The sequence below is a fragment of the Silurus aristotelis genome, assembly GCF_946808225.1.
Source record: "Silurus aristotelis genome assembly, chromosome: 19".
Lineage (NCBI taxonomy): Eukaryota > Metazoa > Chordata > Actinopteri > Siluriformes > Siluridae > Silurus > Silurus aristotelis.
In genome coordinates, this window is record NC_139592.1 from 17,068,460 (window position 1) to 17,084,516 (window position 16,057).

Genomic DNA, 16,057 nt, shown 5'->3' on the forward strand with positions numbered 1-16,057 from the left:
CTGGTCAGCATGCTCTCAATGGTGCAAAGGTAAAAGTTCACCAGGATGTCTGAAAAAAATATTTTTTTCAGAGCCTCTTGACCAGACTGGAGCTGTTTTTTTGTCCAGGAGAGGTCCTCAGAGATGTGCATCCACTGGAATTTAAAGCTGGTGACACGGTCTACCACCCCTCTATTTAAATGAATGTGTGTGCTGCCTTTCTCCTTCCTGAAGTCTACAATGAGCTCCTTGGTCTTCTTGGTGTTAAAAAGCAAGTTGTTGTCAGTGGACCATGCAGCCAAGCGAGTCACCTCCTCCCTGTAGGCTGAATCATCGTTGTGCTTGATGAGACCGATCACCATCGTATAATCTGCAAACTTGATGATAGCGTTGGAACCATATACAGGATTGCAGTCGTGGGTGAAGATTGAGTAGAAAAAGGGACTCCGTTTTGCAGAATAATGTGCTAATGCCTAGGCCTCCATGTTTGGTGACTAACTTGGAGTTTCAGATCTAAAAGCAGTGTTGCATGCCTTGAGTAAGAGGTGAACCTCTCTGTTTATCCAGGGCATAGAGTGATCTGTTTCTGTGTGTAATCACTGTCTATTGTGGTGTTTATATACACAAAAGCAGCATCCAAGAAAGGTCTAGTCCTTTAGGAGCAAAGATGGGCAGAGGATCGCCAGTTGGCCAACAAATACAATTATTGAAAATGTTTAAAAACAATGTTCCTCAAAGAAAGATAGGAAGAGATTTGGATATTTCACCTTCAACAGTGCATAACATAAATAAAAGATTCAAGGAATCTGGAGGAATTTCAGTGCGTAAAGGACAAGGGCGCAAGCCTAAGCTGAACACCTGTGATCTCCGATCCCACAGGGGCACTGCATTAAGAATCGTCATTCATCTATAAGCGAGATCACCACATGGGTTCAGGACTACTTTGGCAAACCTTTGTCAAGTACAATACGTAGTTACATCCACAAATGGCTGTTAAAAATGTACTGTGCCAAAAGGAAGCACTATGTTAACAGTGTCCAGCAGCGCCGTCGACTTTTCTGGGCTCGAAAGCATCTGGAAAGGACCATCACACAGTGGAAACGTGTACTGTGGTTAGATGAAACAGTATTTCAGGGATTTTTTGGGAGGAATGGACGTCGTGTGCTCCGGACCAAAAAAGAAAAGAATCATCCAGACTGTTACCAGCAACAAGTCCAAAAGCCAGGGTCTGTCATGGTATGGGGTTGTGTCAGTGCCCTTGGCAAAGGTAACTTGCACTTCTGTGATGGCACCATTAATGCTGAAAAGTACATAAAGATTTTGGAGCACAATATGTTGCCTTCAAGAAGACATCTTTTCCAGAGATGTCTATGCATATTTCAACAAGACATTGCAAAACCACATTCTGCACACTTAAAAAAGTCCTGGCTGCGGAGGAAGCGGGTACGGGTACTTGACTGGCCTGCCTGCAGTCCCGACCTGTCTTCAATAGAAATTGTGTGGCGTATTTTGAAGCGCAAAATGCGACAACGAAGACCCCGTACTGTTGCCCAACTTAAGACTTGTTTGCAGGAAGAATGGGACAAAATTACACCTGAAACACTTCATCACTTGATTTCTTCAGTCCCTAAACGTCTTTTAAGTGTTGTGAAAAGGAAAAGGAATACTTTTTTTGGAATGTGTTGCAGGTCTGAATGACAGGAAAGGATGTATATTTACAAATGTGATTTACATGAAGTTGACCAAACAAAACATGAAATATTTTGTGTTCATATTCTCTGCAATGAAATACAAATCAAAGTAAATTTAGAAATCACTACTTTCTTTTTTTTCCATACTGTCCCAACTTTTTCTGATTTGGGGCTGTAGTACAATATAGAGGAAGCATAGCTTTCAATGTGTGTGGGAGTCAGAGGTTGCCTGAGTGGTAAACTTCCAGTCGGTATGTCAAAACCGATCCTGCAGTACAGAGTCTGCTACCTCTAGCCACACTTTGATCATCCACACTGTGGGTTTCACATGTTGGATGAGTGGTAAATACTTGGGTGAGAGAAACAAAAAAAGGTGATTGGATTGTCCCAAGTGGGGGAGGAGGGTAGCTTTCTAGAAATCAGTTAAGTATGTGTAAACATGGTCCAGGGTTTTATTTCCTCTGGTGTTGCAGGAAACTGGTGGAATCTTGGGAGGACTGTCTTTAAATTGCCATGTATTAAGTCACCTGCAACAATAAAAGCAGCCTCTGGATATGTTGACTGTTGTCTGCTAATGGCTGCATGGAGTTCTTTTATTGCAAGCATTGCAATTTTTATTGTATAAGGAAGTTAGGTGTAGCAGAGAAGTATGTAAGGGTGGTGCAGGACATGATGACATTTTGACAGCAGTGAGGTGTGCAGTAGGAATGGCAGACTGGTTTAAGGTGGAGGTGAGATTGCATCAAGGATTGCTCTGAGCCCTTTCCTGTCTGGACAGGTTGACGGATGAGGTCAAATAGGAGTCTCCATGGACAATGATGTATGCAGATGATTATGAGTTGTGGCGAGAGTAGAGAGCATGTTCAGAAGAGCCTGGAGAGGTGGAGGTATGTGCTGGAGAGAATACCTGCTATGTTGTATGGTTTAGAGGCAGTGGCGTTGACAAAAAGACAGGAGTCGGAGCTAGTTTTGGCAGAGTTAAAGATGCTGAGATTTCCATTGGGAATGACGAGGATGTACAGAATTAGAAATGAGTTAATTAGAGGGATAAGGTGGAGGTGGATGAATTTTTTGAGGGAAGTGCAGGTATGTAGTTTGAAAGAGGCAGAAGTAGAGGACAGTGTGGTATGAAGGTGGATCTGCTGTGGTAGCCCCTAATGGGAGCAGCCAAAAGAAGATGATATATAGTATCTCACAAAATGAAGTATATGCCGCACATTTCAGCATATCTTCTCAAGGGACAATAGTATAGAAATTGGATATAAATTATGAGTAGTCAGTGTGCAGCTTGTATATCAGTACAGATTTACTGTCCTCTGAAAATAACTCAACATACAAATACTATTGTCAAAATAGCTGAAAACAAAAGTGAGTACACCCTAAGTGATAACAGCTGAAGGTCCTCCAACCATGCAAAGCCACATGTCCTATTCATCATGTTCATGTTTTTGACTGCTTGACAGGACCATACAATTTCTGTATCTTGTAATAGGGCAGTTTATATTTGGTGCTTTGAGTACAATTCTCTCATACTGACCAATGGATGTTCAAGTGAACGTGTCAAAACGGTGTCCAAAGTGTCAATATTTTTTATGAGCACCATTGTTATCTAGCACTGCCTAAATCCTCTTGGGCATTGATTTCACCTTGCTCGTGCAGCAAGTTAATGACAGTTCATACTATAGATGGATTAAGATAAATACAGTTTTTATAAATGTATAAGCAATTGACCTTGCGCAAAAACCCACCCTCTTCAGTTGTTGCTATGTCTGACGAGCCATGCCGTGATGACAAGAACACCTGTCAATCAAGCTCTTTGCAAAGGGTCAATTGCTTATACACTTATGTAGCAGTGTGCGAGTGCAGGGCGAGCTCCAGCAGTGTGCGAGTGGAGGGCGGAGCTGGACAGAACGAGCAGTAAGAAACACCTGCAGCTGATGAGACTAATCGGTGCGCTCAAAGAGATGCCAACCTCCGGGGAGAGAGCCACCAAGCACAGATGAGCAGAAGAGCCGCTGAATAGTGACTGAATGCGGAGGAAAGCAGGCCCATCCGCGAGTGGCCACTGGCGCCCTTCAAGATGAAAAGACCTCCAGAACCAAAGGAAAGGAAAGGAAAGCGCCAAAGTGAAAACGAAAGTAAATAAAGCAAGCTCTGCTTGGTGAACTATTGCCTGTCTCTCTTTCTTCCACCGTGGAACCAGTGGGATTTGTTACTGTGGTGCCGAAACCCCGTGCTAGAAGAGAGGTATGACGCCAGGTGGACTTCGCCGTGGAGGAAGTGGGACCAGGTCAAGAAGGAGTGCTACAGCCGGAACGGGCACTCCATCGTCTCCCACACCTCTCCAGGGAAGTCCAGATGGCGGTGTACCCAGGGACAGGCAGCTTCTCTCCCTCTCTCAAAAGAAAACACACTGGTCTCATGGATGAAGGCAAAACATCAGCACAGTAAGCACAAACAGTATAATCCTCATCATGCGAAAATGGTATAGTTTAATGAAGTGCTATTGTGTATTTTTTTTATGTTTGCCAACTTCAGAACAGTTGCACTAGATCACCCCGCTCCCGACATAGTGATGGATACATATATACACACATACAATACATACATACACACACACACATATATATATATATATATATATATATATATACTAGCTGAAAGTACCTGTGCTTCGCTACGGAAGGCAGAACGCTAAACAATATGGCAATAAGCAGTAAGCACTGAGCAGGACTGGATGATCAGAGATCAGAACGTAACGTCAACAAATAACGTACTACCCCTTTGTAGTACCGATACAGGGCAAACTACTTTGAAAATTATTTTTATCGTGCATCTAACATCTAATAAGAAACAATGTAGTCAGTTTTATTAGGATCCGTAATGTTATTTCGAAGAATTTACAATGCGTGAGAAATCGAGTTTTTCGCGAGTTAGCGGCGATCCAGGGTGAATTTTTCAAAACCCTTTCTTATTGAGCACCTAAGACCCAAGAGGAAGGTATGTTCCAAATTTCATTGCAATCCGTTCAGTGGTTTTTGAGATTTCGTGATGAGTGAGTGAGTCAGTCAGTGGTATTTGAGCTTTATATATATATATATATATATATATATATATATATATATATATATATATATATATATATATATATATAGTACAGACCAAAAGTTTATATATATTATATATACAGTACAGACCAAAAGTTTGGACACACCTGCTCATTCAAAGAGTTTTCTTTATTTTCATGACTATAAAAATTGTAGAGTCACACTGAAGGCATCAAAACTATGAATTATATACATAACAAAAAAGTGAACTGAAAATATGTCATATTGTAAGTTCTTCAAAGTAGGCATCAAGAGAATGCCAAGAGTGTGCAAAGCAGTAATCTAAGCAAAAGGTGGCTACTTTGAAGAACCTACAATATGACATATTTTCAGTTGTTTCACACTTTTTTGTTATGGATATAATTCCACATGTGTTAATTCATAGTTTTGATGCCTTCAGTGTGACTCTACAATTTTCATAGTCATGAAAATAAAGAAAACTCTTTGAATGAGAAGGTGTGTCCAAACTTTTGGTCTGTACTGTACTATATATATATATATATATATATATATATATATATATATATATATATATATATATATATATATATATATATATATACAGTGGGTACGGAAAGTATTCAGACCCACTTAAATTTTTCACTCTTTGTTATATTGCAGCCATTTGCTAAAATCATTCAGGTTCATTCTTCTTCCTCATGAATGTACACACAGCTCTCCATACTGACAGAAAAACACAGAATTGTTGACATTGTTGCAGATTTATTAAAAAAGAAAAACTAAAATATCACATGGTCCTAAGTATTCAGACCCTTTGCTGTAAAACTCATATATTTAACTCAGCTTTCCATTTCTTCTGATCATCCTTGAGATGGTTCTACACCTTCATTTGAGTCCAGCTGTGTTTGATTATACTGATTGGACTTGATTAGGAAAGCCCCACACCTGTCTATATAAGACCTTCCAGTTAACAATGCATGTCAGAGCAAATGAGAATCATGAGGTCAAAGGAACTGCCTGAAGAGCTCAGAGACAGAATTGTGGCAAGGCACAGATCTGGCCACGGTTACAAAAAGATTTCTGCTGCACTTAAGGTTCCTAAGAGCACAGTGGCCTCCATAATCCTCAAATGGAAGACGTTTGGGATGACCAGAACCCTTCCTAGAGCTGGCCGTCTGGCCAAACTGAGCTATCGGGGGAGAAGAGCCTTGGTGAGAGAGGTAAAGAAGAACCCAAAGATCACTGTGGCTGAGCTCCAGAGATGCAGTCAGGAGATGGGAGAAAGTTGTAGAAAGTCAACCATCACTGCAGCCCTCCACCAGTCGGGGCTTTATGGCAGAGTGGCCCGACGGAAGCCTCTCCTCAGTGTAAGACACATGAAAGCCCGCATGGAGTTTGCTAAAAAACACCTAAAGGACTCCAAGATGGTGAGAAATTAGATTCTCTGGTCTGATGAGACCAAAATAGAACTTTTTGGCCTTAATTCTAAGCGGTATGTGTGGAGAAAACCAGGCACTGCTCATCACCTGTCCAATACAGTCCCAACAGTGAAGCATGGTGGTGGCAGCATCATGCTGTGGGGGTGTTTTTCAGCTGCAGGGACAGGACGACTGGTTGCAATCGAGGGAAAGATGAATGCGGCCAAGTACAGGGATATCCTGGACAAAAACCTTCTCCAGAGTGCTCTGGACCTCAGACTGGGCCGAAGGTTTACCTTCCAACAAGACAATGACCCTAAGCACACAGCTAAAATAACGAAGGAGTGGCTTCACAACAACTCCGTGACTGTTCTTGAATGGCCCAGCCAGAGCCCTGACTTAAACCCAATTGAGCATCTCTGGAGAAACCTAAAAATGGCTGTCCACCAACGTTTACCATCCAACCTGACAGAACTGAAGAGGATCTGCAAGGAGAAATGGCAGAGGATCCCCAAATCCAGGTGTGAAAGACTTGTTGCATCTTTCCCAAAAAGACTCCTGGCTGTATTAGATCAAAAGGGGGCTTCTACTAAATACTGAGCAAAGGGTCTGAATACTTAGGACCATGTGATATTTCAGTTTTTCTTTTTTAATAAATCTGCAACAATGTCAACAATTCTGTGTTTTTCTGTCAGTATGGGGAGCTGTGTGTACATTCATGAGGAAGAAGAATGAACCTAAATGATTTAAGCAAATGGCTGCAATATAACAAAGAGTGAAAAATTTAAGGGGGTCTGAATACTTTCCGTACCCACTGTATATATATATATATATATATATATATATATATATATATATATATATATATATATATATATATATATATATATATACACACACATACAGTGAGGAAAATAAGTATTTGAACACCCTGCTATTTTGCAAGTTCTCCCACTTAGAAATCATGGAGGGGTCTGGAATTGTCATTGTAGGTGCATGTCCACTGTGAGAGACATAATCTAAAAAAAAAATCCAGAAATCACAATGTATGATTTATTAACTATTTATTTGTAGGATACAGCTGCATATAAGTATTTGAAAACCTGAGAAAGTCAATGTTAATATTTGGTACAGTAGCCTTTGTTTGCAATTACAGAGGTCAACCGTTTCCTGTAGTTTTTCACCAGGTTTGCACACACTGCAGGAGGGATTTTGGCCCACTCCTCCACACAGATCTTCTCTAGATCAGTCAGGTTTCTGGCCTGTCGCTGAGAAACACGGAGTTTGAGCTCCCTCCAAAGATTCTCTATTGGGTTTAGGTCTGGAGACTGGCTAGGCCACGCCAGAACCTTGATATGCTTCTTACAGAGCCACTCCTTGGTTATCCTGGCTGTGTGCTTCAGGTCATTGTCATGTTGGAAGAGCCAGCCTCAATGCTCTAACTGAGGGAAGGAGGTTGTTCCCCAAAATCTTGCAATACATGGTCTCGGTCATCCTCTCCTTAATACAGTGCAGTCGCCCTGATTTCTCACCTTCCTTAGGATCATTGAGAGGTGAGATCTTGCATGGAGCCCCAGTCCGAGGGAGATTGACAGTCATGTTTAGCTTCTTCCATTTTCTAATGATTGCTCCAACAGTGGACCTTTTTTTACCAAGCTGCTTGGCAATGTCCCCGTAGCCCTCTTCAGTTTTGTGGAGGTGTACAATTTTGTCTAGTAATAGTGTCTTTGACAGCTCTTTAGTTTTGGCCATGTTAGTAGTTGGATTCTTACTGATTGTATGTGGTGGACAGGTGTCTTTATGCAGCTAACGACCTCAAACAGGTGCATCTAATTTAGGACATTTTAAAGGCAGTCTAACAGGTCTTTGAGGGTCAGAATTCAAGCTGATAGACAGGTGTTCAAATACTTATTTGCAGCTGTATCACACAAATAAATAGTTTAAAAATCCTATATTGTGATTTCTGGATTTTTTTTTAGATTATGTCTCTCACAGTGTACATGCACCTAAGATGATAGCAGGGTGTTCAAATACTTATTTTCCTCAATGTATTTATGTATTTATATATATATATATATATATATATATATATATATATATATATATATATATATTGTGTATATATATATATATATATATATATATATATATATATATATACACGTATATACAGTGAGGAAAATAAGTATTTGAACACCCTGCTATTTTGCAAGTTCTCCCACTTAGAAATCATGGAGGGGTCTGAAATTGTCATCGTAGGTGCATGTCCACTTTGAGAGACATATTCTAAAAAAAAAAAATCCAGAAATCACAATATATGATTTTTAAACTATTTATTTGTATGATACAGCTGCAAATAAGTATTTGAACACCTGTCTATCAGCTAGAATTCTGACCCTCAAAGACCTGTTAGTCTGCCTTTAAAATGTCCACCTCCACTACATTTATTATCCTATATTAGATGCACCTGTTTGAGGTCATTAGCTGCATAAAGACACCTGTCCACCCCATACAATCAGTAAGAATCCAACTACTAACATGGCCAAGACCAAAGAGCTGTCCAAAGACACTAGAGACAAAATTGTACACCTCCACAAGGCTGGAAAGGGCTACGGGGAAATTGCCAAGCAGCTTGGTGAAAAAAGGTCCACTGTTGGAGCAATCATTAGAAAATGGAAGAAGCTAAACATGACTGTCAATCTCCCTCGGACTGGGGCTCCATGCAAGGTCTCACCTCGTGGGGTCTCAATGATCCTAAGGAAGGTGAGAAATCAGCCCAGAACTACACAGGAGGAGCTGGTCAATGACCTGAAAAGAGCTGGGACCACCGTTTCCAAGGTTACTGTTGGTAATACACTAAGACGTCATGGTTTAAAATCATGCATGGCACTAAAGGTTCCCCTGCTTAAACCAGCACATGTCCAGGCATATCTTAAGTTTGCCAATGACCATTTGGATGATCCAGAGGAGTCATAGGAGAAAGTCATGTGGTCAGATGAGACCAAAATAGAACTTTTGGGTCATTATTCCACTAAACGTGTTTGGAGGAAGAAGATTGATTAGTACCATCCCAAGAACACCATCCCTACTCTGAAGCATGGGGGTGGTAGCATCATGCTTTGGGGTGTTTTTCTGCACATGGGACAGGGTGACTGCACTGTATTAAGGAGAGGATGACCGGGGCCATGTATTGCGAGATTTTGGGGAACAACCTCATTCCCTCAGTTACAGCATTGAAGATGGGTCGAGGCTGGGTCTTCCAACATGACAATGACCCGAAGCACACAGCCAGGATAACCAAGGAGTGGCTCTGTAAGAAGCATATCAAGGTTCTGGCGTGGCCTAGCCAGTCTCCAGACCTAAACCCAATAGAGAATCTTTGGAGGGAGCTCAAACTCCGTGTTTCTCAGTGACAGGCCAGAAACCTGACTGATCTAGAGAAGATCTGTGTGGAGGAGTGGGCCAAAATCCCTCCTGCAGTGTGTGCAAACCTGGTGAAAAACTACAGGAAACGTTTGACCTCTGTAATTGCAAACAAAGGCTACTGTACCAAATATTAACATTGACTTTCTCAGGTGTTCAAATACTTATTTGCAGCTGTATCATACAAATAAATAGTTAAAAAATCATATATTGTGATTTCTGGATTTTTTTTTTAGATTATGTCTCTCACAGTGGACATGCACCTACGATGACAATTTCAGACCCCTCCATGATTTCTAAGTGGGAGAACTTGCAAAATAGCAGGGTGTTCAAATACTTATTTTCCTCACTGTATATATATATACAGTGAGGAAACTAAGTATTTGAACACCTTGCTATTTTGCAAGTTCTCCCACTTAGAAATCATGGAGGGGTCTGAAATTATATATATATACAGGTAGTCGTCGACTTACGACCTATGCAACTTACGACCATTCGACTTTACGACCACAATCGCTAGCCGCGGCGTACGACAGTGCGTACCAGCTTCCGGCAGCACTACCATCTGCGCATGTACATATAGCCTACTCTACTTACGACCAAATCGTGTTACGATTTGAGAATTCCGACATTCTCGAGTCCAACTGCATTCCACTTCCACTGCAGCATTGTCAATCACCAATATGGTTTCCCTTAACTAAACTTAGTTTGTTTCAGGCCACACAATTATGTGTATTTTTCCCAGTTTTAGTAAGTTGTGGTACTCACTACACTACACTTATTAGTAGAAAGCTGTGAAATTGAAAAAATTAAAAAAACAAAAAACAAAACATAAAATCTGCGTTATTAAGCATGAAAGTCTTAAAGTTGATGAAGGTCCAGTGTGCCTACCACAAATCTCAATGGAAACAATTACTCATATAGGAACATATTTTAACAGATGAAATTGACTATCATTGAGCCTTCCTCATCAATGTGGGCTTCATCAACTCTGTTTTATAGATTATACACAGAAGGCACAATCTGCATCTGTAATTCATCAAAGTTGTCCACGGGCTTATAGGATGTGTCTGGTCTGTGTCTTTTCTCCCAGCATTCCCTGAATGTACTGACTTAGCAGTAATGATTTTTGATTCCAAAACAGGCAGAAGAAAATTCTAACAATTTCTGATGGCTCGTCCAGAATCTCTATGAGGAGGTAAGGTCTATTAGTGTTTGTTCTCCTTTTCTTAGAATAGAGATCTCTTTACCACACTGTTTAACAGTACCAATCGCCTCATGGTGTTTTCAGAGGTGCAAATATAATTATTCTGACTTTTAGAAAACATTGCTTTAGCCAGTGTTTCCACAAAAGACAGCGGGAAGTATATGTTAAATGGTAATCAGCTCAGAAACAGGATAAGTTTTTTCTTAGCAACTAAATACATGATTGGGAATATAGTCGAACCCACTTATCTTGACCTCGGTTAACTCGCCAACTCTATTAAGTCGACGTTTTTGAAGTGGAACCACCAAATTCTCTCTTTGTCTTAGCATTTTCTCATCGGTTATGTCGATTCTTTTATGTCGCCAAACCCTAATATCTCGAGCACAAAAGAGGGCTACATTTGCCACCTAACGTCGGTTATCTTGATCCCCATGACCAATCGCGGGCTTTTGAAAATGTTAGTTGTCGATGCCACTTTACCATCTCACTACCGTATTTTCGCGTATATAAGACTTTATACAAAGTTGTATGCACCCCTCACCCAAGGTGCATCTTATATTAGAGATCAGCCTGGAATGACGTGAAGAAGGAAACAATCTCAAACTGCTGGATGCACTGCGTCATTCAGGATATTTCCGATCATGAGTTTCAGGCACAGTGCCGTGCAGCCGCAGAACAACTCGCGGAAGTGGCGGAAACATTAAGCCTTACAGAAGCAGATCTTGGAAGAGGAGGCACAGGAGTGTAGGATACTTTTCAGAGCTGTGTCAGAGTGAAATGACTCGCGAATTAAATTTGGACACTGGTTAGCTTTTTGTAAAAACGAATTACACCCCGCACGTTTTTTGTGATTTTGTGAGCGATCTTTGTGTTTGCAATTTTGGAGAATATAATAAAGGTTTGTATCGAGAATCAACAGTGGTTTGTATTGTATACTGGTAAATCTCTGCTGTTAGTTGGTGCACACATGCCTTTTGTTGTTAGCAAACATGTATGTACATTTTTATACCATGCCTTCATCAAACAAATCGCGGCAAAGCTGTTGTGTAACAAAACCTCCAAAAACACGTGCATGTACATTTTCATTTATTAACGCACATCATGTACATAAAGAAATTTCAAGCACGTTGATATATTGCCGCCATATTAGTTTTCATTTATCTCGATCATCGGTTATCTCGACGCTTTTTGCCAAACCCCTAGGCCGACGACATAACCGGGTTCCAGTGTATTTCTGTTCTGTTCTACTGAAATCTTCAACTATATAATTTAGTACTTAATTTGTTCTTGTATAATAATGGGTGGAAGTGATCAGTCCCAATCCAGACCTTATAATTGAGTGTATAAGAAGGGTTATGGATATAACCCTTGGATAACTATTATTAATAGTTTGGCAGGGTGGACTGACAAATCTATTCAGTTTCCATTAAGACCTTATTTAAAATAGAAATAGATGAATATAGAATATAGACAGATTAACCAATTATTCTTATTGTGCAGGTATGTGTTTAAAATACAGTGTATCCTTTTATAATTTTTTTGGGCAACAGTACTATTTTTTACTGCGTATTTTTGAAGCTTTCATTAACTCAGCCTAAATCAATGGCGTTCCTGTCACATGCCTAAGACTTTCCCCCATAGGTTGACTAGCCCAGATGATCCTTAAATTTATTGTCCTTTCCTTTCAATCTTTGGGCTGCGATGTTTATCTAATCTTTGTTGTGCACCCTTTTTGAGCAGGGCCGAATCATTCTGTGACAGCGGGGGCGTGGCTGATCGGTTTGTGAATGGAGGGCGAGGCCGGGAGCAGGTAGACAGGGACTAATGTGTTCTCTCTCTTGCAGTGATCAGAGGGAGCATTAAAGGAGGAGCGAGAGGATGTGTGTGGGTGTGTGTGTGCCTGGGAACGTAAGGCTGCGGCACTGAGCACAGAGCTTATAAAGAAATAAACGTTTTCTTGATATTGAACCTGTCCTGTAGTGGTCTTCCTTGCCGCGAACCATTCGCTCTCCCACACATTCTTAATACTCCAGAAAATTGGTGATACTCTTTTGTAGATTGCTTATCTAACTGCACAGTACAGCCTGTTTATACCTTAACCCTACAACCTAAAAGTAAACGGTAGCATTTATCCAAAATATCAGATGCATTAATAAGTTGATTATTGCAATCAGTCCACTATACCTGATGTGAGGTCGAAATTGTCCTCTATTCCTCACAGACATAGTTAATTTACGGTTGATGATCTCTGATCAAGAGCCTTTTTCAATGTCTATTGAGCAGCCAGATGCAACTTATTTTCTCATTTTGGCAACTCTTTGTCTCTGTTCATGTGCAATCACCTTTCTTAGTCCTTATTCTCTGCTGTTTTCTGGAAAATTGCACTTGAAAATATTGAAAAAGTTCCACCAGGAAAAATATGCTAAACCAAAAAAACGACTTAAATAGTTTATATATTTCTCGATTACCCTTTGAGAATGGTTTGGTTGAGGAGGATACATCCTCAACTCTCAGCCCAAAAAAATTAACAGACTTGCAAAAAGGGCTCTATGCTTCTCTCACATTTGGCTCACTGTGGGTTTTAAGGTGTGATTCACAACACTGTGTGATCCAAACAGTCTTGTTCCACCTGGTGCACTACCCAGGTTTCTATTTACCCAAGGTGAGTGGCACTTTTCCTCTTATACACAGCGAGGTATGTCCCAGTTTTCTAGGATTTAATAAATACTGTCAAACACACATCTATTTTTGCCTCTTCCTTGTAATTTCTGAGCAAACATAATCTTCAATAACATGCTAAGATTTTGGTAGATTTGGACAGATTTGCTGCAACACACACCCCAAATATAAGATGCAAACCTGGTCTATTCTCTACATCACCCTAAAATATTTACTTTTCATAATCTTTTTGAGTATGAAATCTTTCATTTATTAAATACACCTTTGTGATATGAAAATTATCATATTTACAACTGCAATTTTATATCTTTAGTATATCATGCAACCCTTTTTATCAGGCACTTGATGTGCTGCATCAGGTGTGGCAGATGATGTGTCTTGGAAAAAAATACCAGATTTTTTTGTTTTTGTTTTGTAAACCCAGAGAGGTGTTAGTTTTTTTTATGTTAATTTCACATCATAAACATTATCATAATGTTTACTGTTGCATACAAGAAAACTACATTTGTAGCTTTTCCCTCAAACAGTTCACTATAGCAATTGAGCAAATGTTGATACAGGTAATCTCAGGAGTGCATTGCTAATTTTCTAACCAGGAATTTTGTGTTAAAACCAATTTCAATATATTTTATTTAATTTAAAAGTTTAATAATTCTTATTTAGTGCATTTTGGCTCAGGAATGTGTGCATATATAAAAATATTTACCTGGAAGTCAGGATTTGGACCTTCCCTGAGATCATAACCATAACGTCCGATAGTCATTAGTCCACAGAAGACCAGAGCAGGACAATTAGTCACAATATGCTTGACTGTATTGATAGTTTCTTCAGGATGCAGGCCATGTTTACCTATTGGAGCACAAAGTACAAATTAAGTTAACAGTGATTACCATTCCACACCACTTATTCATTTTTAATATTTTGGTTATTTAAATCGTGTAAGAAATTTTATCTACTTCAATGAGGAAAATATTGTACTTCAGTTGTGGATGTCAGAAACATGACCAATTTAACACCAGTAACACATGAAAGACAAGCTTACACTCCAGGTAACACTGCATAATAGCTGCAGGTCAGGACTTATCAGCAAGTTATCTGTGAAACACACCATTACTGGCTGATTGCTATTAAAGTCAAATAAAAAGGTTTTGATTTTGATTTTATATTTTGGCAAATATTTATAAAATAAACAAATATTTAGAAAACTTGGTTAGCTAAGCATATTGATTAGTATCAGCCTATTGTGATCAAAGAAATAGTATTTATGTACATTTGGAAAAATAGCCCTCATAACCCGCCTTCCGAAATACTTTACTAATTCCTTGTCTAATAATGTGTTATTTAAACAAATATATTGTATGTTTATGTCTACTGCTGTCATACATTTTCAACTACAGGAAAATGAAATTCTGAAAGGTGTCAGAATTATGCAGTGGGACAAACAAGGGTGAATACAAACAATATAACAGGCTGTTTATGAAATGAACACACACTTTCCTCGCTGCTGGTGTTGATCTGAACCATGACCTTTAACCTCCTGGTGTTAGAAGATCGTAACTTCTGCCATGAGCTGTTAAGTTTGTCAGCCAGTTTTACAGAGTCGATGGTCTCAACCATGTAAAGGTTTGGAACACCTATAAGCCAACTCAAAAAAGTGCAAACTCAAAAACCACAAAGTATAATAGAATACATTTTATGTACAAAGGAGTCAAAGAATTATCATTTTTTTAACCAGTAAACGGTGGAAAAAAGCTAAACTGCTCACCTAAGAGTTTATTAACATTCCCCTTCTGTAAATGTCCAATGAAATGCCATTTAATTTCAGGGCATGGTGTCAAAATCTAAGATAGAAAATAATCTCAGTAAAGTATTCTAAAACATAGCACAGGAGATTAAGATGTGAGAAACATAATTAGCGTCACGAGTCAGTGATGAGCTCAAAATAAAGTACACAATACACAAGACTACTTGAACATACCAGAGGGTGAGACGCTTTCTCCACAAGCTCATTTACCTATGAAAAGATGCAGAATATATACCTTGGAAAATCATTACTTAGCCAAAATGCAGGTGACATACAAATAATTTAGACTTTGTAAATGTACTTACATAATTCTCCCCAAAGTTGCGTTGTCCATGTTTATAAGCCTCAACTACCATGTCTGGAGGTTTGGTTTTACTTACTGCAACTATCCTAGGTGCAATGCATGGTAATGTCTGTCAAAAGAGAGGTGAACAACAATGTTAAATACAAAAATATCATTTAAAATTGTGTGAGCTATGTTTCTTTTAAAATATCACTAACATCAACTAGCTATGATAAGTCTCCATTTTTTCTGCATACACAGTTGAAAAGGTGACACATGCTTCAGTATACAAATCAAAAATTTAAATTGAAATTAAAAACCGCTGAACGACCAAATGCCCGCTTATCGACCTTTTTTTAACCCGACCCACGTAGAGCATTTTTTTGTTGTTACTTTTGTAATGTTTTTAATTTATACTTTTTACTGTATTATTGTCAGAAATCTGCCGAAGGGGGTGTAGCAGGTGGATTTCTGACAATAATACAGTTAAAAAGTCAAAACCTCC

General features: G+C 39.3%; 1 protein-coding gene across 1 annotated transcript in view; it reads right to left on the reverse strand.

Annotated features, from left to right (window-relative positions):
• plpbp (pyridoxal phosphate binding protein) overlaps positions 1 to 16,057 on the reverse strand; it is a 37,413-nt gene that overhangs the window by 9,617 nt on the left and 11,739 nt on the right. Inside the window, exons 2-6 of the mRNA XM_083570586.1 lie at positions 15,575 to 15,682; positions 15,444 to 15,479; positions 15,231 to 15,306; positions 14,959 to 15,099; positions 14,172 to 14,314 (exon numbers count right to left, since the gene is read on the reverse strand). Of these exons, the coding sequence (XP_083426712.1) occupies positions 14,172 to 14,314; positions 14,959 to 15,099; positions 15,231 to 15,306; positions 15,444 to 15,479; positions 15,575 to 15,682 (504 nt within the window). The remainder of the gene's footprint in view (positions 1 to 14,171; positions 14,315 to 14,958; positions 15,100 to 15,230; positions 15,307 to 15,443; positions 15,480 to 15,574; positions 15,683 to 16,057) is intronic.